General features: G+C 33.8%; 1 protein-coding gene across 9 annotated transcripts in view; it reads left to right on the top strand.

Annotated features, from left to right (window-relative positions):
* LOC120768081 (elongation of very long chain fatty acids protein AAEL008004) overlaps positions 1 to 25,325 on the top strand; it is a 142,396-nt gene that overhangs the window by 100,164 nt on the left and 16,907 nt on the right. For 8 of the 9 annotated variants that reach the window (XM_040094679.1, XM_040094662.1, XM_040094613.1 and 5 more), the window contains 6 exons: positions 2,738 to 2,845; positions 8,641 to 8,724; positions 10,394 to 10,450; positions 12,821 to 12,926; positions 13,103 to 13,239; positions 13,322 to 13,477. In XM_040094679.1, coding sequence (XP_039950613.1) covers positions 2,738 to 2,845; positions 8,641 to 8,724; positions 10,394 to 10,450; positions 12,821 to 12,926; positions 13,103 to 13,239; positions 13,322 to 13,477 — 648 coding nt within the window. Of the gene's footprint in view, positions 1 to 2,737; positions 2,846 to 3,739; positions 3,821 to 8,640; positions 8,725 to 10,393; positions 10,451 to 12,820; positions 12,927 to 13,102; positions 13,240 to 13,321; positions 13,478 to 25,325 lie in introns of all 9 variants that reach the window. The other variant, XM_040094670.1, reaches the window with a different exon arrangement.

Genomic DNA, 25,325 nt, shown 5'->3' with positions numbered 1-25,325 from the left:
TTTGCTACTGTAGCGGATCTCGTCTTCTCTCAAAGCTAAAATCAAAAAAAAAATATTTTTGTAATAATCTCAATATAATGTTTATTACAATGTTATACTATATCCAGAAAGTACTAAATTTACTATAGGCGATGATCGCAGAACTAACCAAAATTTTGACTTCTGACACAAAGGCGGCAACCAAAAAGTTGCTTTTGTGCAAGAATTTATATTTTAGAGTGGCTGAAAAGTCGAAAGTATTATCAAAAATCTTACTGCTTTTGAGAAAAACGCGTTTAAACTTTAATGAGCTCCCCATTACATTGATTAAAAAATAGTACAAATACGCTTATATATCCGAAGCAATATTATTTGACGGATCATGTTCAAAGTTTTTGCAAATCTCTAGTGGTTATAACCTTTTCATTCAGTTATTAGTGATGAAATGATCAGCTGATAAAAACCATTGAAAATCCTTCACACTGAAGACCGATTGAAACTTGAAAAAATTATTTTCTACTCTTAAGTATAATTAGAGAATTCAGAGAGTAAAAAATCAAATATTAAAACGCTATCAATTTTGAATTCCTCCACATGGACTTTGAGAAAGCCTTTGGAAGCTGAAATATTTGTTTTTGGTGCTTTTTGTGAAAACAGGATCATTATCGATCGACTCTACTCCTTAACAGCAGGCGAGAAAACATAAAAAAACTCTTTAACTAGTTTTGAACTCAAATACTGGACTCAAGAATTCTGTTTTATTTTCATGGAAAAATCAGGTTTAGAGCCCCGTACTACCTCGCCGGTGTCAGTTACGACTTTGTTGCACAGGGCACTTTTGTAGAGTGAACAATATATGGGCCATTCCATCAATTGGCGACATGGTTTTGTACCCGTGGTTCTCCGATTTTGACGAAACTTTAGAATATCATAATATAGACCAAAATAAGAATATCTGTAAACTTTCTAGTGGTCAAAGTTGGTCCATTGTTTTTTGGCGCGCAATTCAAATTGAGATCAAACAAAAAAAATGACAATTTCTTTTATTTTTTAACGACCTCAAAATTGAGTGAAAAAAATTTTGCAGTTATCCAATTTTATGCAAAAAATTCTCAGCTTTCTGATAAAAATATTTTCAAAATCCAAAAAAATTTAAAAAATCCAAAAAAAAAACATTTTTTTTCCAAAAATTTCGTTTTTTGTGCTTTTCCCCCAATTTTTTTTTTTCAAAATTTACTTTTTCATTCGATTCCTTGTTCAATTTTACATAAGAATCAGTGTTCAAAAATATGGGACTCTGATCCCATGAACAGCAAAAAAATGCTAAGTTGTCGCTATAAGGCGCATATTTTTATGAATGAAGACACTGATTGCTTCATTAATTCAAGTCAAAAAATACAATTTACATGTTTACCTCCTTCACACAACCTTCTAAGCGAACAGACTGCGCCGTACAGCGACAACTTTGCATTTTTTTGCTCCCTTTACTCCATTAAGGGAGTTCTGCATTGATCGAAACTAATAATAGTCCGATGATGCAAGGTTAGGGCTATATGGTGGATGCATCAAAACTATAATGCCAGCCAAGATCTCCAAGTTTTTGCCGAGTCAGCAAAGATGTGTGTGGGCTAGCGTTGTGCTAATGTAAGACGAATCCCTTTCTGTTGATCAGTTCTGGCCATTTTTTCGATTGCTTGCTTCAATATCATCAGTTGTTTACAGCAAAATGTAGAATAAATCGTTCGACCAGCTCATAGTGGATGATTCCTTTTCAACACTACCAAAAACTCAGCATAACCTTTCGAGGCGTCAATCCTGGCTTTGCGAACATTTGTTGAGCTTCACCTTGCTTGGACCATGATCTTTTTCACACATTATTGTCTTATTTGATTCACTTTTCGTCTGCTGTTACCATTCACTTTAGAAATAGTTCGATTTCATTTCGTTTCAGCAAAGGATCGCATTTAATTTTTAATTGGTTCAAAACCTTTTGATGATGAATTTTAAGTTCCTTAGCGATGTCATGTCTGTGTTTAGTGACGATCCTGATCAATCTTTTCCATAATTTCACGGACTTTTTCAACGATAGGTCGACCAGAGCGAGGTGCATCTTTCACATCTAAATAAACTGATACAACATCGCCTCCGTAACCTTCATAAATTTCATCGTTGGCTTTCGTGGCATTATTCTCTTTTTTATATTTTTATACAAACATTTCAAAATATAGCGAGCTTTTCAGGTATAACACATTGTGATTGGTAGCACTGGAGATATACGACTGCAACGACATCTATTGACAAAATACGAAAAGACTTTTTCGACTACCCAATATAATATGACTTAGTCCATCGATTATGCAAATTCAAAAGAGTAGGTAGATACCAGTTGTTGTAACCTCTTTATTGCTTCGTATTCATTATGTAAGTTTCTGTAGGTTATGCCAGTTGTTTGTTCGATTCGCTCGTCTACAGCCGTTTGGTAAATCAAAGTCACAGTTATACGAGTACTATGGAAATAACAGTAGTTTGCTTGTAGAGGGCAAGCTTAGCATATAAACACAATATCCATCTACATAGTGTGGAGTATAGGTATATGTATATTGCTTAATTTATTATCACATATTGATTAAAATTTATATTTATTACCAACTTTATTGTAAGTGACATGTCACATGACAGCAACATAGACATATTTATGCCCAAGGCAAACAAAAATCCCCCAACATTAAACCATTTATGACCGCTTATCTCTTTGCAGGTGCTTGGCCCACGATTAATGGAGAATCGTAAACCATTCCAGTTACAAAACACACTGATAATCTATAATGCAGCACAAGTGATATTTAGTGCATGGCTGTTTTACGAGGTATGTATCATAAATGGGCTCATCTGGTGGTCATTGGCGGATCAACCGACAAAAAAACAACTAGAAAAAGAAAAAAATAAATAAAAAAATGAAATAAATCATACAACCACCCATCAATCATTTATTGCATCGCACAAACTCGAACTAACGTTGTGACGGCGAGATGAACTCTAAGCTTACATTGTGTCGAACTGTCACACCGGCAACTGTGGCAGTGAGTTTGCGATGCATTTCAAGGACATGCGAAGGATTTTGCCGTTAAGCATACATACATATGTACATCGAAGCATGCACACTTGCGCCTACATCTGTGCAACGAAATGAATTCAAAAAGCAAATATATACTTCTCTATATATATAACTTCTATGTATATATGTACACGTGACAAGCGCATACTATCCACACATTACTTACACACACACACACACACATGCTCATTCATCCATACTAACAACACACTGATAATCTATACATACAAACTTACATCTACCATACTATAAATTAAATTATAAAATATTTTTTTATTTTTTACGAAATTAATTTTTATACACACCCGCATACCACATCCCACCCACCGCAAATTCTACCTGAAAGCCCCAAACCCACACAACCGCGCATACGCGGGTACAGCTCAAGTACCGTTGCCTTTTATCAAAACGCCGCATATTGTAGTCTAACATGCGCGCTTCTGCTATCCTTCCGCCCCCACCTTTTGCTCCCTTAATGCCGCTTTCCATTTTGTAGTTGAAAAAAAAAGTATTTTTATTTTGCCGAATCCACTAAAAGCTTTGTATATTTAATTTTGCAATTTTTGTTTAGTGCTTAGTACCTTTTTTTATTAAAAATGAAATATTTCTCTTTTTCTGTTACTTGCGAAATGTATATTTTTTTAGTGTTTAATGGGCGGCTGGTGGGGTCATTACAGCTTTAGATGTCAGCCGGTGGATTATAGCGATGATCCCACTACGAAGCGTGTAAGTGTTTAAGCGAATGCTAAAACTGGACTGTCTAATGAACCGAAAACTAAATAACAACAAAAACAAAAAACAATAATAATGAAAATTTTATTATAAAAGCGTGAGAAAACAATAACAACAACAGTGAAACGCAATACAGACACCTTGAAGTCCGCATAAAAAATATATAGAAAAAAAAACAAATTGCTTTAAAAATCTGTCTTCGCGTTTCAAAATAGTTAAATACACTGCGCTCCACTCGATCTCTTACAATTAGTTAGAAAAAAGCATAAATCTATATAATCAAACTGCGCATTTGTAGCTGCATCAGCGCATCTAAACTCATCTTCATCTGCATATTTACATATCTACAACCATCACATATGTGCCACCAGTAGTAACGCATATGTATAACTAGTAAATATATGTGTAAAAGTAGTTTGCAGTAAATCATCATCGAAATCATTCGCCAATTGCGCTTCGTGCTTCATCAGGATTCGCTTAAAGCTGCTAAAAAGCTTAGTGCAATTTGTTGCAGCTCAGCAAATTGCATATGCATAGCTTATTAATCACGCTGCGAAGAGCATACAAGTGCTGGGTATGCTTAAGCTGCCGCCAAAAGCTAAATTATAACCGTTAGCTTTATATAAGTCTTTAATTCTGCAGTGCTGCGTTATTTTCTCTTCTTTTCAGTATTATTTTTTTAACTCTCATACATAAATATTTATTTTTATGCCTTTTTTATCATCGGTTTTTTTTTTTTAATTTTCGCATATCATTTTTTAGTGTGTAGAACTTAGCTAATAGTATTATTATTTTTCTATAATTTCTTTGCTGGAAAAATTTTTGAAAATCAGAAAATTTTATGAAAATAATTTAAGTAAAAAACATATTAATCATTATACATATATTATTATACAAGTATTGGGGTGGTTTAGCGAGTAAAATATAAAAACTTTTGTAAATATAAATATTTTTTTTTTTTTTTGGAAAAATGCTGTTATACTATATATGTATATTTAAGGTACAAGGTCGGAAAAAAGCGAATTTTCCAGATTTTTTTTTTGAGAAAACTTTTAAATTTATTGATAAAAAAATTTGTACACATAGTGTATTTAAGACTTAGTTCTAATAAAAATATTTATTTGGAAAGCAAGGACAGCTGATCTCCGGCAGCTCCTCTCACAAAAGTCGTTTTGCGGAGTCCACTATTTTTCTGAATTGGATTCTCTGAAATTAAAAACCCAAACAGATTTTGTTGAAGTAATGTTAAATTCAGTAATTAATTGAAGGAATAAGCAAAAAAATTTTTTTTGACAAAATGGCGATTTCAAAAAAATTGATTTTGACCAAAATTTCGGTCTTAAAATATTTATAAAACAATATTTATCGAATTTTAAAGGCTGCATTTTGCATATTATTTCGAATATTCTTATATTGAGAACATTCTTCGAAAATTTCAAGTTGATATGGCAAATAGTTTCGGTGAAAAGTTTAAAGCGATTTGTAAGAACTTTTTAACTTAATAACTGTAATCGTTTTCCAAAACTTTAAACAATTAAAGCTGTTTCGGTGGCGGTGACGAAAATTTCTTCGAAACAAAAAAAGAATAAAATATTGACTTGACTTGAAATTTTTACACGTCTCTCTCGGATATATTTATCAAGTAGTTTAGGAAAAATAAGCTTTTCGATAATTTCGATTTGAAGGCACTCCCGGAGATCGGTTGTTAGATCAAGAGAATCCACAATTCTGTCAAATTTTATCACTACATATTAAAGTACATTGAATTCTATAGGTAGATAGGGTGGTTTTCTGACAACAAGCCTTTAGGATGCATATTGAGAAACTACAGCGACTCAGATCCCCACACTTTATTGTCTTCTCGCTGAATCTTCTGATGATGTTCATCAGCAGAAAAAGTTTTAGCTGTGCAACCTCCGTAACATCGTTAGAAACTGTCGACCTATGGCAGCGATTCATAACATTAACATTCGCATTACATTCTTCTACCTCCTGAGTGCATCTACAATGGTCATGAAATATATTCCTAGTCTACTGACAGTGACCTTGTACTCCTATTGCATTATATAGCACTCCCAGTCTACTGAGAGTGATCGCTTAGTACTCCTACTAGAGTTTTTATGTAATTTCTTTTGAATTTTAATAGTCGGCGTGTGTGGCCCATATTCCAATTACGCTACGCTGGCCTGCTTTTTGAACCAGCTACGTATTGACGCCGATATCTTTATAGCATGTTTGTCGTTTAAACATCCGCTGCCTATTCTGGCTAGTTCATCTGCTTCACAGTTACCAGGAATTTCACTATGTGCTGAAACCAAATACATGTTTATCGTGAAATAGGCTGTTAGATCCAATAAGAGATCAAGGTATTCTTGCACCAACTTTTAGGAAACCCTAGAAACCTTAGTAATTTCATAGCCGCTTGGCTATATTCATAGATATTTGTATATACTCTTTGTTGTCAGTACAATCCTTGTCAAAAAACGAAGGTTTTCCTTAATTGCTGTGATCTCCGCTTGAAGGACACTACAGTGGTCTGCTAGACGTAAAGCGATTTTGGTGTATAATTTTGCTCAAAAGACATCATCTCATACTCGCTTATATAGTTTGATCCCAACTGTATAAATACATTTCTATAAATATAAATTATTTTTCTTTAGCTATTAAATTAAACAAAAAAATTATAATATTTTTCTGACTTGAAAGTGGTGAACAACCCTATCAAGTAATTCAAAAAAATAATTTAAAAAAACATTAATAAATAATAATAAATGTATATTTAGTACAAAATTAATTTACTTAAAATAAGCAGATACCAATATGGTTTATAAAATTAAAATTTTAACTTAAAATACAAATGTTTGTATGAAATTATATTTTCCAGCACTGAACTATGAATCAACGCGTCCTCACAACCATTTTTCATCGTAGAAGTAGCTTAGTATATGTGTATTTTTTATAACTCTAATATACAAGTAGATCTTCACAACTAGTAATTTTTTGTTAAATGTCTGTAGAAAGCATTTTAACTTTAATTATTAATTTAATTTTCATGCATAACTATATATGTGCGTTAAATTTCAATAAGTGCATATAAATTAAGAAGATATACATTCACCTTTTAGAAGTATTTCTAGCATCGAATAATCAATAAATGTGATCTACATACATACTATATATTTCCTACTATTATCCCTACTTTTAAGTTATCTATGAATTTAGTAAACTGTCACGAATATTTTTCAATGACTTTATAAGAGTACGCGTTATCTTGTAAGCGAGCGGCAAAGGAATGCACAGCAAAACGACGAAAGGTGCTCAAACACTAAAGCTTTTTAACGGAATTCCGCGTACTCAAAAGTCTGTAACTCAGAGATTCTATTTTGAATGATCAACAACGGCTGGCGACTTTACTTGAAACACGAAATGTTATGCGAATTGAGTGTTCTTTACCGCTCACTTACAATAAAACGAGTTCCTTGTATACTTATCTTTTTTTAACCATATAATTTAAGTTTTTATTAAAATAAAATATATTTTGAAGTTTGTCCTATTTTTCTTAAATTTAATACCTATACTTTATATGTAAGTTAGAGCGGGTCGATTTTTATGAATTTTTTTGATTTTTTAAATCGACAAAGAACCTGAAATTATGAAACCGGTTTCGAGCCCGCAATTTTTTAGGCGAAGTTAAAAAAATCTGAATAATCGGTTATATAGAATATACATACATATGTGACATATTTGTTGTTCGATCTGATGGATTCCGACAAATGATCAATAGATTATCAAAATACATCTACGCATCAAATTTCATTCGGATATCTCAAGAACTGACTAATAAATATTCATGATACTTAAAAAACTTTGCTCAAAATCTCGCTGGTTCGAAATCGACTCAGGAGCCATAGTCTCATAGGCAAAGTTTTTTCAAAATAATCCGTAAAACATTTTCCTTAAACGCGATTTTTTCGTTTATTTGACTCACTGTTAATCGACCTGCTCTAATGTAATTCTATAGAATGTTTGTTTAATTAAATGAAATATATCTAAATGAATGTGTCGATAAAAGAGTGATATTCTAATATACTTCAAGATCGCAAAATATCGTGGTTTATAAAGAGTTGCTCCTTTTTCACTTTAATCTAGATATTATTTCTGCGCTCCAAATAATACTTGTAGCTTTACCTTATGTACTAAAATAAAATTATAAAAACATTATCAATAATATAAGCAATTATAAATAGTAAAACTACAATAGAACCATAACTAAGCTCATCATTTTGTGTAAATTGTAGTTCTTCTTTTCTACTTTTAGCACATACATATGTAGCGTCTACACAGTCTACATTCAGCCTGTAGTTGAATGATTACATTATTTATTTATCAATATTTTCTCTATATAAGTATGAGTATATACGTTAAAATGTATGTATTACATAAATCCACATGTCTAACTACCGTTCGGTGGTTGGACACGACAGCTTATCTTTCCCTCCCACTAACAGCAACCCAAAGCACTCCCACACTTTCCATACTCTATCGCCCCTATCCAACTTTTCCAGTGTAAATATTTTATATAGAAGTTCTGTGCAGAGAAAATTGGTTTCTCCTTTCGTTTGATGCAGGTTTCAAAATTCAAAATCGCTTCGCAAGTTCTCGAAATATTCATAAACATACTACTAGAAACAAGCGCATGAATTTCGAAAAGCTCTACACGCCAAGAGTGTTAAACGAAATATCAATTGCTCATACAAATTGGATGAAAAAAACAAAATCAACAAAACACAAAAAATCTTTCTCTACCTTTACAGATAGCATTTTCCGGTTGGCTAACGGGGCATTATAACTTCCGATGTCAGCCAGTTGATTATAGTAATAACCCTAGAACGTTAAGGGTATGTGTTAAAACGAAAAAAAAAACAAAAAAATATTTTGCAAATGTAGCCACACGTTTGCTATTATCACATATTATTGATTACGAGTATTTTAGTTGCATCCGAGTAAAATGTTAAAAAAACACAAAAAAATATTTTTTGAAATGTTGTATGCACCTATGAAACACACCCAAAGTTTCCTGCATTCCCAAATTGTTGACACTAATTTATTTATTACGCGTATTTTGTTAATTTATTTACATATATTAGTTTATAAAGTTTGTTATCTCTTAAGCATAAAATGTACAATCTTTTTCGCAGAATGTCACTAATATTTAAAGTATATATTTGGCGTACTGATATGATTGGGAAGCTTTCTAAATAATTTTATTTTGATTTTTTTCTCTAAATAATCGCATGTCAGATTGAAAGCGTTTGAGTGTTGAAAATTATTTCAAAAACAATTTTTTCATAGTTGTTGCAAAGAAAGATAGTTAAATTAAAAGCTCTAGTAAGGAAAGCTTTAAGCTTTCACTTGCAATTCGGTACTCTAATATAGAATCACTGGCCCTTGAATTTTTGAATTTCATAGATTAAGAGTTTTTATACATATTCAGGAAAACTTTGAGCTTTCACTTGCAATTCGGTACCACAGCATATTTAGAACCACTGGTCATAGAATTGCACTGACTAAAAGTTTTTATACATATACAGCAAAACTTTGAGCTTTCACTTGCAATTCGGAACTCTAATATATTTAGAATCACTGGACCCAGATTTGAACTGATTAAGAGTATGTATACGTACAGCTTCTGAGTCAATAGCGGTCTTCTAGGAAACTCTTTCTCTAAACAATGCTATTATGAGGATGGTACATGAGCTTTTAACGCTCAAGCTTTGATCAAAGCTTTATGACGTTATATAAGCTTTCATAGCTCAAACTTTAGTCAAAGCTTTTACATGTTATATGAGCTTTCACATGCTTTGTGAGCTTCTGTAATCTAGCTATAAATATTATATTTAAAAATCACCTAATCTTAAACGCTTTCAAATGAAATGTTGCCAGCATAAAATATTTTTGTTTTTTGCTTATTTTTTGTAAACATTCAACTGTAAATATATATGTACATGCATACGCCTAATCGGTGTAAATACACAATAATTTTGGTTTAAGCACAATATTTACGGGTTAAGACGGCACATAAAAAGTACTGGTGAACTTGGCTTTGTAAAAAAACAACAGTTAGAAGTATATACTTATACTGGCTATAATTTAATGGGTAATTGGTTTTATACTCACCACAAAAAAATGTATATACACACAATTATTTCGAGAGAGCCGCAGTACCCTAAATTCCCACAGGAATGAGTTTATACGAAATACACAAAAACAAATTGACAAAAAAGTTAGAAAAAATATTATTTTTAGTTTTGCTACGTAAAAATAGTTTCCGACATCAAATTTACAACAACAAAAACGAAGTAAAAAACTATAACTTATTGGAATGAAACTTTAATATTATTTGCATTTTGTTATAACGTTGACCAATTAAACAAATTTTAAAGTTTTACTATTTTAAGTATTGAAAACTGATAACCGATTTTTTATGCTTTACATTTTGTTTAAAATATATAAACTAATATATATTTTCTATTTATTCGCCTGCGTATAAATAAAATGTTTATATAGATGGTTCACGCGTGTTGGTGGTACTACTTCTCCAAATTCACTGAGTTCATGGACACGGTAAGTGCTTTGAAAATATTTCTAAATATATTATAGTTCTTAGATTATTAAAAAACAAATATTTTTAAAATATGCCTTTATGCTTGTGCAATATTAGGCGGGTATTCTAAGCTAGAAATTTGAAAAATTTATTTGTTTTTTTTCAATGTTTAAACTGTAGCTATTCAAGAATAGTATGTCTACAAGAAGATTTCTTAAAATTCAAATTATTTTCGAAGGTATAGATATCCCAATTGCTTCGACTAAAACTGAAACTTTAAGAGGTTACATGGGTTTCCTAGGGTAAAAAACAGCCTCTTTTCAAATTTTTTTCTTATGTAAAAAATGAAGTATTGTATTAGAATTTTTTATTGTTACAAACATATACTATTAACAAAGAAACTCTGAATTTTTTGGGAAAAAAATTGTAAACTCGGCCATTGTGACGCGATTGCCGGTGACACCTCGGAAAAAAGGTGCTCTCGCGTTGGCAGGAACACCTTAACTTAGAACTCGGAAGAAGGAAAAAATTGAAAATTGGATATTTGGAAGACAATTAAAAAAGAAAATTTACAAAAAAAATTTTACAAAAAAAATTTTCAAAAACATTTTTACAAAAAAATAAAAATTTCGAAGAAAATTTCGCGACTTTTTTTTTCAAATACTCGTAGTTGTAGTCGAAAAATAATCCTTCTTTAAAGTCTTTAAGAATTGTATCTCAAAGGCCTGTGTAAAATTTCATGAAGATCTCGAGAAATCTTGCCAACCGATTTCAAAAACACAGTTTCGAGAAAAACACATTTAAAGACGGCGTACTTAGCCTAGCTAGCCTCGAGCGTACAAGTTCTTAAGGCTGTATCTCCGAAACTATTACTCAGAACAACTTGAAAATTTAGGACAATATTTTAGAAGTGTTGTAGACTTTAATAAAACAATAAAAATCGGTTTTTTTTTTGAAACCCGTAAGCCTTTAAAGTGGGCCGATATTGGCTGTTCCGTCAAATGGTCAGTTTCTTGGTAATAAAATTTCAGACGAAATCTCAAAAACTGAAAGACTAGTTCGTATATAGTATGTACAGTAGAGCGTATCGATTTTTTACCATAAAATTTCGTATGCGGGAAATGCTTTACAGACATTTTGAACAACTTTGCCTAACAAACTATAAGTTTAAAAAAGTTTGAAAAATCTGAATAATCAGTTATATAGGAGATACGTGATATAGTTGTCCGATCTAATCTATTGCGAGAAATGATAAATAGAATATCAAAATACACGTACGTACGTTACTTTTATTCGGATATTTCAAAAACTAACAAAAAAATTTCTATGATCCCTAAAAAACTTCGTCACGAATACCCTGTTCACCGTATAAAAATCAGTTTTTGTCTGATATTTAAAACACATAATTTAGCTCAAGTCGACTTAAGTTACTTTAACAGTTTGCATACGCATTCTATGTAGTACCCACAAAATAAAAAAATAAAATCTCAAACACACAGCACATCGCTTTGGCATCCGAAGAATGCAGTCAAAACTGTTTACGTTCGCTTTTATTTCGAAATTTTAAGACCACATTTTTTTCTTGTTTTTTTGTTTTTTTTTTTGTGGAACATCTCGAACTATTAATGATCAGTTGGTCATTAATAACGCAGCTGTTAGTCGCTTCATTAACAATGGCTTGTTTTTTTACTCCTACAAACTTGTGTGTTTCAAAATAAAAATTTGCATAAATTTCGCAAACGTCCGTACGTTGCCTTCATGAGTTTCTATTTATGTATAAATATTGCATAAATTTGCTCTGGCTCTGGCGCTGACTCCCAACGCATGCAAATGCACAGTGGCATTTTTACGATTTGTTATGCGATTCTTGAGTGAAATGCTAATTAAGTCGAAGTTGTTATACGGCATGTACAGTTAGCACTGCAAGTGATTTATTTGGTTTTGCTGCAATTCTATTTATCGATTCTTGTTTGTTAAAACACTTAAAACTTATCTCTTTTTTAGTGGACGCTAGTATGTTGGTGTTTGGAATAATAAATTTCAAAGCGTGGGTGGTCGCGTTTTGTTTTGGAAAACATCACACATAAAATAGATAATTACTAGATCGCTCAGGTCATAAAAATTCATATTATTGAAATTGTATATTGAACGAATTCGCATATTTAAATGGTAATAAAAGCTTGACTCATAAAACATTACTCAAGAAAACTGTAAAAAATATGAGAAAAACCATTTTCCTTGAGTATTTATATTTGAAAAATTACTTGTTCAAATCTTTTTCAAAAGATGGTGCTGCAATGAATATACTACACATAAGATTCTTTATTACCAAAAACTTGTCAACGTTTGTGATATTTTAGTTTCATTTCTTATAAATCATTTTTTTGTAGATCTTCTTTGTGCTGCGCAAGAAGACGAGCCAAGTAACGACGCTGCATGTCATACACCACGGCTGCATGCCGATGTCTGTCTGGTTTGGTGTCAAGTTCACACCAGGTGCGTAAACACATTCACACACATACATTCTCACACTCATAGTCAAATGTGTAGCACCTGCAAGTGAAGCGTCAAAACTGACCTCCAACTTGCACGCTTGCATAATTTTTCGCTGGCTCTTTAACATATATGCATATATATTTACGCTTCCCTCGCCGCTCTCTCCCCTCAAACAGGTGGTCACAGCACTTTCTTCGGTCTGCTCAACACATTCGTGCACATCGTCATGTATACGTACTATATGTTCTCGGCCATGGGTCCACAGTTCCAGAAATACTTGTGGTGGAAGAAATACTTGACCACACTGCAGATGGTAAAGTATCAATTTACTCGCACACACATGCATACGAAGGAAATAAATAATATTAATTTTTTTCTGCACTCGTTTTCTGCAGGTTCAATTTGTGCTGATCATGGTGCACGCCTTCCAATTGCTCTTCATCGATTGCAACTATCCAAAGGCGTTCGTTTGGTGGATCGGCATGCACGCTGTGATGTTCTTCTTCTTGTTCAATGAATTCTACAAGAACGCGTACAAGGGTCGCCGCATGGTAAGTGAACGCCTAAAAACATGCTACTACCACTACTTACTACTAGTACTACTGGCACTAGTACAAGCACAATTATGCACTGGCTTTAAGCACATTGTACCCTGTAGGAAAAGTTGATAATCATGCATATGAATGTAGAAAGTTATGTCAAGTGTTTATTTATACTTATTACGTATATGTTGCTTAAATATATGTATATAGTCGAATCCACTTAAATGGAATTACAGTCATAAATAACTAAAATATTTTAAAATCAGTAAAAACCTATAGCGTTAGTATTTTTCGATAACATTATCTAAAAAAACATATTTTCTTTTTGAATTTAAATTTTGATAAACGCTTTTATTTTAAATTTCTGTAAAAATTATATCGATAAATTTATTGAATTTTACTATTTATCGATAACTTATTATAAAAAAATATTTTCTTTTTTAAATTTAAGTTTTGTTAAAATTTTTAATTTTTATATCTTTTGAAAAAATTTATCGATATACATATTTCAGATTTATCGATTGTGAAAATTGTTCATTCATTTTTTACTGTTTATTTCAAAAGTTAATCCTCTTATTGCGCCTAGAAATGCAGCCATAAATAGCAGGAAGTGGAAAAAAAGTCTACGATAAAATTTTTTGATTATTATATGTATGTAGATGCCTTTTAACCACTAAATTCATGTTGATTTTTCTATAAATTTTCTTTCAAATAAAATGCATTTTAAGTTATCAAAATAATATTCAATTTAAATTTTGTGACTATTTTGCAATCAAATACAAATATATTGATAAAAAATCGGAATGAAAGTTATCGAAGATTAAGAGAAGTAGAACAATTTATTTGTTTCATTTTTTATAGTTTCTTATTTTATTTTATTATATATTTATTTTTTTATTTTTTTTATTTTATTTTATTTTATTTTATTTTTTTATTTTATTTTATTTTATTTTATTTTATTTTATTTTATTTTATTTTATTTTATTTTATTTTATTTTATTTTATTTTATTTTATTTTATTTTATTTTATTTTATTTTTATTTTATTTTATTTTTATTGTTATTTTATTTATTTTTATTTTTTATTTTTAGACTACTTGGCGTATACGTAACATCGTTCAACTTCAGCGGTTTCCTTTTTTTCACGCCTGGACTTATTGCACTTGCAATACCACACAACATTTTTTTCAAATCACACTTTCACGCCTCAAAAGTGGCATATTTCATTTTCTCGCGACTATAAAAAAAATTCCCACACAGATATATACATACATGTACGTACTCAGAAATTTTTTAATAACTGCGGTTCTATGAATTTTCAACAACTTTTTCCTGTTTTGCAGTTTTTATCACAATAACTACTAATATCTTTGCGCTAAATTGCACTTCGCGTGCTCGTTATGGACTGCCAAATAACCAGTGGCCTTTCAAACCCAGTGTGGTCTACAGTTTTTTCATTAAAGCTGCGTTTGGTTGTTCATGTTGTTGTACTCTTTATGAATTTTCGAGTATTAAAAGTCTATGAAAATTTTCATTAAGCAAAACGCACGCAGAAATCTCGTTGAACTTGAGTCATATAGGATGCAACATATGCAACACTTGCATTTGCGAATAATATATGTATGTGTGTGCGAGTAGGTTTGTAGTAGTATGTGTGAAAAGTTCTTTGAGGTCATTGTAATACTAATTCTTTTACAAATTTAATTTATTTTGCTCATATCGCTAACACTTGAGGTCACTTAAAGGCCATATCAGCAAATAAATAGTTGAAACGCCTGTAAATGTGCAATAAAATCTAATTGAACACAAAATTCCATTGAACCTAACGTGAATTTCTGTCAACACAGCTTGCAAGAAGGGTATACAGTTAATATTTATAAAGGGACAATGCATCCCTTAAAATTTGTCATAACGGAGTAATTTCATAATAATGTTGTGGTTACGAGTTAGCGCACATTTGATTAGTAGCTCTATAAGAGTCATTGTAGCCCGCGGCGGTATTGCGGTACACTGAGTCTGATTGTGGCAGCTTAATGGCCGCACCAAAATGTGAAAGAAGGAACGCGGAGCATAAAATGAAGACGAAGTAGCAAAAAGAAGAAATGCAAAGACAAAAAAAATATATATGAAAAAAGCTGCATTGCATGCTTGTTGAAACATAAAACTTTTCAGTATGGCAATGGAACACGAAAATATACCGTTTATAGCACGAGTGTTGTTTTGATGGTTGCGGCTGGAACCCCTAGACGCCGAGTGCCACATGTGGCAAATAAGCGTAGAATAATTAAGCAGCGAATAGGGGAAAAAACCATGAAAAATAAAGAATTTGTATAGAAAAATGGCAGTAAATTTGCACAAGGAAAATAGATAAAACAAACGAGGCAGAAATGAGGTTGCAATTTGGCGGAAAATAAGGAAAATACTTACGGGTGTACAACATTTTATAACAGCACAAGCCAGCATGTTTGCGGTTAATTAAATTTTTTGGCGCTCAGGTGAATTAGCAGGAAGTAGAACAGAAAACAGAAATAAATATTATGGATATAATATATATGCATGTGAATATGTATTTAGTTCTACAACGACAACTGTAATTACCGCGTTAGTTGCTTGAAGCGCTTTTCTTAGATTCGAGGATTTTTAGCAAGATTTCACTTTATCTGATAATAACGAATTTCGTGGCTGGTTAGAAAGATGAAATTCAGCGCAAGAAACCATTACAACTATGTTTATGTGGCAATGAAGGTCACTTCTAATTTGGATTTCTTCACTTAAGGCAAATGAAGAACCGTGTATTTATGAAGGTCAGCAGTTTTCGGCATATTCACTTGTAAATGCAGGGTCGTTTCTTCAGCTGAAATTTTCCCAATCAAATATATAAATCCAAGGTGAAGATCCAAAGGCTGGTATTAAGGCTGAATACTTAGAACCCCACAATTTTCCCAATTTTGCAATTGGCGTTGATTCAATTGTTATGATTTAAATAAAAAGGGACATTCAAAATGATTCTTTCATTACGTTCAGAAGAACGGACTTTTGTTTTTAAACTTCTCATTCAGCCTTATCGACGAAGTTAAGTTAATTTTCTCTTATCTTGTCAAACGAAGTTACAAAATTAGTATTCTCCCATAACATCAAGGTTTGTTATTCCGAAAAAGATGCTTGGTATAACCGGAGATGGTTCGCCCTAGTTAGAGAATGTCCAATTTGCAAATAATATGACACGGTGCTGTTCTCTGTTCTCACAAAATTTAGCTAGCACTTTTTGATATATAAAAATATTATTCCCACGTATAGAAGGTTTCGAACTAATGGCCCTTTTGCAAGTAGCTCTGACTGACTATACTTTCAGGCTGGCTTACATCTTTGTAGATTTTCTATATCGCCAGGATGCTTCGACTGCTAAAATTCCATAATCGTAATAAGATAATATAAAATGGTCAATCGAAAGCTGTATTTAATAAAACGACTGATGAATATTGCCTATAACATTTCTTTAAAATACCAGAGGTCTTAAGTCCAATAGTGCTTTTAGTAAGCTTGGATTTGACACTTACTGCGAGGCATCAGTTATTACAAAGTGTGAGATGAGCCAAAACGGTAAGGTACAATCGTTCCCATGGCAGTCGGGTCTACGTAAACGGAATGGGCGCGGATTTTTATCCGGCCAAGGACTGTTAACTCGGCAGAGTTCTGTCGCAACAACAACAATAACAATGTTAAGGCACGGAACACTTACCGATGATCATGATGATATAGGAACATTATATAAGCGGTTATAGCCGAGTATAGCGTTCTTTGACAGATACAGATCTTAGTCCGTTGGTTTGTGTAGAACCGCCAGCAGTTGGAGTAGGCCAAAGGGTAACGGCTGGTGCTTTCCTTCACTATATATACAAAAACTTACGGTTGCTATAGGGCACAGATTTGCTTGCAGGCACAGCTATTGACTAGAACTTATTTTATCAAATTCAATATATGTAGAAGAAGTGAGGGAATAGAAAACTTAGATATCTTGGAAAAAGCCTTTCTGCTATTGTCACAATAGCTATTTTAACTTGTTAGTGCAGCTTTCTTTGTTTGAAAACCTTTCGTCGAACTGATAATCACTTTTTAGAAAATAAACGTTAAAATTGGATTCTTCCACGAGTAATTTCAGGTCTGATTTTTACTTGATAAGTAGATAATTCTAAAGTCAAACATACTGAGTTTGGTTCGGAAAAGCGTTTTTTACTGGTGCTTTCATAGCTCAAGCTGAAGGGATAGATCTCTCAGGGGCTTAAACCAAATATCGTTTAATTGCCAACCGAATTTTATACATAATAATATAAGGCTCTAACTTACAAAGAAATATTAATGCTTATAATGATGAGTATCGGCAAAGAAATGATATTTCGATACTATCTTTAGTCCATTGCTATAGTCTTCTCTTCGAATACATAGAAAATTTGGTCACCCTGACTCTAATGATTAAGCCAATTTTAGTCTCGCTTTCCAATATAAATACCTGTTGAACCAATATAAAACACTGAACAACTTCAAGCTTAGATTCGCACCGAAATTCTAAAAAATTTAACAGAAGTTAGTTTGAGATGACATTAAAGTTTTATCGAAAAATTCAATAGCCAGTGCCAATTAGAGGGTATAAAAGCCAAAAGCCGAAAAGAGGATGCCAACCTTCTTTACTTTTAGAGAGTTTGGCATTATCTAATCATAACTGAATGAATTTCTTTGAAGACACAAAAATGAAAAAAACTACAATTGAGTAAATTGCGCATACTGCGAATGGCATGACAACGTTTAACCCTTTTCATGTTGTGCGACTAACAAGAATGGCAAAAAAGTAAAGAACAAATCAATGAAGCCCAGAGCGATTTTAGTGAATTCAGAAAATGCTTTAATGATAGCCATCAGTTATGCAGATATTGCGCATGAATACAAGCACAAAGGCAATCGGCACGAAACGCCCACTTCATGCGGTCTTCCGTTACACACCAACAAACAAACACACACACACTCACAGATATTCGAGAACTATCAACGTTAACGCTTAATTGCTCTGTGTAAAGGCGGAACACTGTAGGAGCGAAAACTGCAGGCAAACACAATGAGAAACTAAAAGGAACGAATAAACACACATACAAATATAAATTCCATGCACGGCTTTGAGTGTGCGTGAGATAACATTAATTGTTTCTGCTTTTCAAAAATGTGTTTGTATTAGTGCATGGCATGTGTTAGTGCATGGTGGTACCTCGCTGAGCGCCCATTAATTGCAACAGCTTGTAAGATACACCCAGCCGGTCAGCCACAGCAGCCAGCAAGCCTTTACGACGATACCTTGGCCGTCAAACCGAGTAATGTGAGTGACATTAGTGCACGAAACCAAACCCTTACTGAGGTGACAGCAGAAGAGCTTTTGGTTTATGCTGGAATGTCGGAGTCGGCGAGAAGAGAGTGCGGATACAGTAGTACAGTATACGGTGGTTGGATTATGAACATATTTCGATGTTTGGCTTTTATGATTACGGCTAGCTCTGGATGTATTAGTCTATTGTACAGCCAGATATCCCTGTAATCATCATTAGAGGTGTATAGCCAGAAATCCGTGAAGAATCCAAATTTAATTCAGACAAGTATGGCTATTTTGCCGATTTGAGTCCACTTAGAAGTTCAAGCGAGTTCCGAACCTCTGATTTAACAACATTTGAAGTATTCTAAAACTTATGAGGTGTTATCTACCTCTTAGCTCCAAGATGTGATTTGAAGTACCAGAATAATTAGATCTTAAAAATCTTCCTTAGATGAAAGTCTTGCCTACACACACCCTAATATTAACACATAATTGGAAGTTAGCAAGATATCAGATCAAGTCTTTCATTTTACCGAAGTCTACCACGGCTTTTTAACGGGTGATCCAATTAGAGGTACTTTTTTCTTAATTAATAAATCTTTAATAATCTTTCCTTAAATCGAAGCCTGTCACTGTTTTATATTATGTGATCCGTTAGATCAAAATTTCCTCAATTAATCAAATAGAAAAACACAAAAATTTAAAATAGCCTTTTCTGGAGATTACATAAGTGTCGAGATTCAAAATCTTTTAGATCTTTCTTGGAACTTAAAAGGTGTTCTAGAAACGAAACTTGTTTCTATCAAGAAACCTCTGATAAGTCTTCTTCTTAACTGGCGTAGACACCGCTCACGCGATTATAGCCGAGTTAACAACAGCGCGTCAGTCATTTCTTCTTTTCGCTACGTGGTGCCAATTGGATATTCCAAGCGTAGCCAGGTCCTTCTCTACCTGGTCCTTCCAACGGAGTGGAGGTCTTCCTCTTCCTCTGCTTCCCCCGGCGGGTACAGCGAATACTTTCAGAGCTGTAGTGTTTTCATCCATTCGGACAACATGACCTAGCCAGCGTAGCCGCTGTATATATACGTATATATAAATATATAAGTCAGAGCTGGAAATAACACTGTAAGTCTGTTAATAATAATAATTGGAATGTAATTCCGAGCATGAAAACAATACAAGTATGTTTACCATTTCGGAAGCAACTGTGTCTCGCAAGGGTTCTCAAAAGCATGGAAGTGCATATAGCGAGCTCCGGTCTTATAAGCCTCCCTGGCGATTTGAATGCATACACAATCTCGAGGCTAGAACTCTTGGCACACCAAATGTCCTCACTTCATGTATATGTATATATAGAAGTTTATCTGAGCACAGACTGCTGTCTAGGTACTGGTAAAGAGTTATATACATATATATATATATAGATATATATAGAGGAGTCCGCATATTTACTTGCGAGCTAACCAAATTCGCTGCTCTGTTGACCAATATTTGCCTTCACAACTCGTTTGGTTTATCGCTATGTGCACATCCAATTACAGCGTTTAACTGTAAAATGGTTTCGATGTCCTTTGACAGTCTGCGAAAAGGATGTTAAACGGCATTTACCTTCAACACTATTTGACGGAGATTTCTTTTCACTATTTTTTTCTCATCTAGCTTCACTGTTTTGTGTTTTGCTCTTTCTGCAACTTCCGTTTTTTGTTTGTGATTGAGTTGAGCTTCCTGTTTTCATTTTTTTCTACGATTTTCCCCTTGAGTGAATATTTTTCTACACTTTTTCAGTGAACTCAGAGCACAAACTTATTTCACCATTACCATTACGTTGCCTATTAAAGATAGTATAAACTGATTTGGGTCAGCAGTGAAGCTTGTAAAGCGTTTAGCCACGCAAAGATAGGCGCATGAGAGAATAGTACTACAAAGCAAATAAAACTCAGGATTGTTGTGAGTCTAAGGTAACGGACGCGTGTGCATAGGAAGTCGCCACAAGATTATCCCGAAGCTGTACTTTGTGTTTGCTTCAACTTTAAAATGGTTAACTGGTCAATCGAAAATAGTTAGAAACACAAAAAATTTCACAGATTTAAGTATAAAGAGTGGTAACTGTTACTCTATGGATGCGCTAATAATTAGATGGCTGCTACATTTCTGCTACCGCCAACGCGGTAATAGCCGACTTTTCATTGGGTATGTTTGTTTACGTGGCGGGTCTCAAACCCAGCGCACAGTCGTCGCCACCTCACTACAACTCTTCTTCAAATGGATATAATTTCAGCTACCTAAAGAATACTTGGTCTAAGACCGGAAATCGTGTGCTGCTTGAGCCATATGTAAAAGAATCGTTTCCGGCCACTCCCAGGTTAATGGCGCTCAGAGAACTTCTCTCACGTGGTTGAACTTCTACACATGACTCCATCCTCCTGATCCCTGCTATAGCTCACTTTATTTCTCCGGGTAGATAGTTTCAGATAGGTAGTTCTTAGATATAACTAAGAGCAATATAAAGCCCTTTCTTCGTCCAAGTGGTAAGGGAGCTCAAATGAGTGAATTTAAGAGCTCAGCTCGTGCAACTGAAAATAAATAAGTCAACCCATTGGAAAGGAGAAATCCTACAACTTTAATTGACTCGCGAAAGACTTATGTATGTTGCACTTTCGCTACTTCAGGAAACCTTTTCAACTCAAATAATCTTTGCATGAAAGAATTCTAAAACCTGGAGGACTCTGCACAAAAATCTTAAACACAAAGTTTGCTTTTTCCTTGAGCGGAATTTTGGAGGTTCCTAAAAACACTATTGAAAGCCAAAGGCTGCCTTTACCATCTCTATTTAATGTTGAAGCATGATATTTTTAATTGGATAAGTAAAAACTATTCTCGATTTTGATAAGGACTTTTATCCTATCTAAAATTTAATTTTTATAAGGTTATGGAGATGCTCTCCTGACTTGACTAATTTTAGAAGAACCTATGGCCCAAAAATTTGTAGTTGTTGTTGTAACGGATATATCCCTGTTAAGATGGTAAAGAAGGTAAAGGTTTCACATTAGTTTGGCAGAAACTAAACAGCAAAGGGGAAAGTATCTGAAAGTTGTCACTACATCTTCCACATTGCAGCTTTGACAAGCTGCGTCCTCCAATATCTCTAACCTCACCGTATGAGTGCCAATAGGACAGTGTCCAGTTGGGACAACTATCATTGCGGTGATGCGAGCTTTGCTAAGAGCTCGAAGTTCAATTTAAGTTCCACTGTGGGCCAGAAACAATCACACAAGCGCTAGTTGCTGACCTCGTGCGAATCCATATGCAGGTCCAACTAAGAAGTTTACGGAGTCAAGGAAACTTCTGCTCGACCCCATTCAGATTTAGTTTTGATATGGGTGCCTTGTCTTACAATTTCCGACGGTTTGATATTTCTGATTTCTACTACGATATTTGTTTTTTTGTTTTTTGAAAAACAAAGCTTTGAGTTCACAGTCGAGAAAGACACTACAGTGGTAGTCGGAAATAAGAGTTGATTGAGAGCTCTCGCCAGGAGATTCCCATTCCGAACCTTGCCGATTACTATCACTATTATTATATCGTTTTGACTCATTACATATAATACATATAAATGAATGAATGTGTCTGTGGGCATGACTCAGTATTTGCCGAATGACATTAATCACAAAGTGTGAACAGCTGCTTCGGACATTAACTTGTAGCCTAAGCATCCGGACGGCGCTGGAATGGCAATAAATATTTTCTAGACTAAAATAAAAGAGAAAAAGCATAAGATTTCACTATGTATGTACATATATGTATATTAGGGTGGCCGTTAGTTTCAAAGTAGATTTGGGCTTATTTTTTTTTTTATACAAACCTCCTAAAGGCCTTAATGATTTTTGAATTTAATATTCCAAGTGTGGAAGTGGATGGTCCTTCTCCATCAAGTCTTTCCCACGGAGTGAAGGTAATCCTTTGCCGTTGCTTTCCCCTTCGAGTACTGGAATACTCTCAGAACCGTAGTGGTCGCTGTCTCTTAATTCGTTGGACCATGTCAGTACGAACATATATTTCGTAGAGCTCATTGTTTTGACTGCGATGTTCGCCATTGCCAATTCGCAAAGGATCATAAATCTTCCGCAGAACCTTTCTCACGAAAACTTATAACGCCGACTCATCAGATGTTGTCATCGTCCATGACTCTGCACCATATAGTAGGACGGGGATGATGAGTGACTTGTGGAGTTTGGCTTTTGTTCGTCGAGAGTGGACTTTACTTCTCAACTGCCTACTCAGTCCAAAGTCGCACTTGTTGGCAAAAAGTACTCTGCGTTCAATTTCGAGGCTGATGTTGTTGTTGGTGTTAGTACTGAAACCCAAGATAGACGAAATTAACTACGACTTCGAAGTTAAGACTGTCAACAGTGACATGGACGCCAAGTCGCGAGCGCGACAACTGCTTCTTTGATGACAGGATATATTTCTTATTATCCTCGTTCACTACCAGACCTATTTGCTTCACTTCTTTATCCATTCTGGAGAAAGCAGAACTAATAGCGTAGTTGTTTAGGTCAATGATATCAATATCATCGGCGTATGCCAGCAGTTGTACACTCTTACAGAAGATTGTACCTATTCTAATAAGCTCTGCAGCTCGTGTTACTTTATCTATTGCATCTTGTCTGAAACCTGACGGAGTTTTTAGCATTGCTCAACGTCAATTTCTTGTTTTTATTGGGATTTGCTTTTTACATGGTGGGTTCCAAACCCAGCACACAACCCTGAGTAGAGATGCTTCGACTTCTCACTTTAATTTGCCTTTAAACGGATTTTCTTTGACTTGATCTAAGACCAGAAAATAAAATGCTGGAAGATATTCAACCGAATAAAATTTGTGTCATCTAATCTTATCCCCTCAGCAGAAATATTCACAATACGAATACTGATCGATCCTTTGAACTTCAAATAATTAATGCTTCCGTATTTCGACAAGGATTAGTCTAATTTCATCTTTCAATCATCCATACCATTCCTGAAAAGTATATATACGTTGCGAGAAAAATAATAGCAGTCCCTTGAAGGACATACTATCTACCACTGTAGTTTTACTATTTTTAAGTGTTTTCATTTTTTCTTTTTGCTAAAGCGTTTACTAACACTAGTATTCGCAGTTAGTCATGTTCGAATAACGGTAGGTTGGCATCATATTTTGATATTTTAATTTCACTGACGCTAAGTGGTTTGTATGGCGAGCACATTAATAGCAGCGTTTAATTGTTCTCTGAATATAATTGAAAATTTAATATATACGATTTTTAAAAGTAAGTAATATTATCATTTACAATATAATAAGAAATTAATTATTGTGTTCACGCAATTTATTTATCTAAAGTGGGTCGTGGAAAACATTGCAGCACGGAGAAACGCAATTTGATAAAAAAACTGATAAGTGCAGGTAAAACTTATAAAGAAGTACAGAAATTACTATGTTGTTCTGCAAAAATGATTTCCAATGCTCTTAAATACCAAAAATCATCTGAAACACGTGGGCGTAAAAGGATTTTATCAGCATCCCTGGTGAAACGCATAGTAAGGACTAGCAGAGCCAATCCATCAAAGGCAGCTACACAAATTAAAGATGAGTTAAATCTGCCATGTGGAGTCCATACAGTCAGACGATGTTTAAGAGATAATAATTTGTATGCTCGGAGCCCCCGCAAAGTTCCTCTTTTGAAAAAAAATCACATTGACAAAAGACTAAAGTTTGCACACGATCACTTGTTGTGCCCACTCCAAAAGTGGCGAAATATTCTTTGGACCGATAAAAGCAAAATAGTTCTCTATGGTGGGAAAGGATCAAGGGAATATGTGAGACGTCCACCTAATAAAGAATATGATCCAAGGTATACAAGGAAAACCCTTAAACATGGTGGATCATCTATTATGGTATGGGCATGTTTTTCCTATCATGGTGTTGGTCCGATACGGCTCATTGAAAAATAATGGATCAATACCTGTATGTGAATATTTTGCAAACTAACATGCTTCCTTATGCCGAAGACAGTATGCCGACTGAAATGGATCATGCAACAAGACAATGATCCAAAACATACTGCCAGCAAAGTGGTAAAAGAATGGTTTCCAGAGAATAGGATTGAGGTTATGGAGTGGCCAGTAGTCTCAATCGCCAGACCTCAATCGTCGCACTTGAGAACTTATGGACTGATCTAAAGAAATATAATAATAATAAAAATTAAATATCAATTAGCATTTATTTTTGCCGTAATTACCTCTAAGTTATAATAAACTGAAATACTGCTATTTGTTTGCTCCATTAATTTATGTACTTGGTTCAAAAAAAAATTTTTTATTAAATAAAATATCAATTTAACTTAAATTTATTGTGTGCAGAAACTTTTCTTTACGTTGTGGTAAAACCCCCTGTGAATACGAAGTACCAATTTTGTAATGTAAAATATGTACCAACAGTTTTCGAAACATGGGGTGGGCACTGCTATTA

The sequence above is a fragment of the Bactrocera tryoni genome, chromosome 1 (assembly GCF_016617805.1).
Source record: "Bactrocera tryoni isolate S06 chromosome 1, CSIRO_BtryS06_freeze2, whole genome shotgun sequence".
Classification (NCBI taxonomy): domain Eukaryota; kingdom Metazoa; phylum Arthropoda; class Insecta; order Diptera; family Tephritidae; genus Bactrocera; species Bactrocera tryoni.
This window is presented reverse-complemented; position numbering and strand designations above follow the sequence as displayed.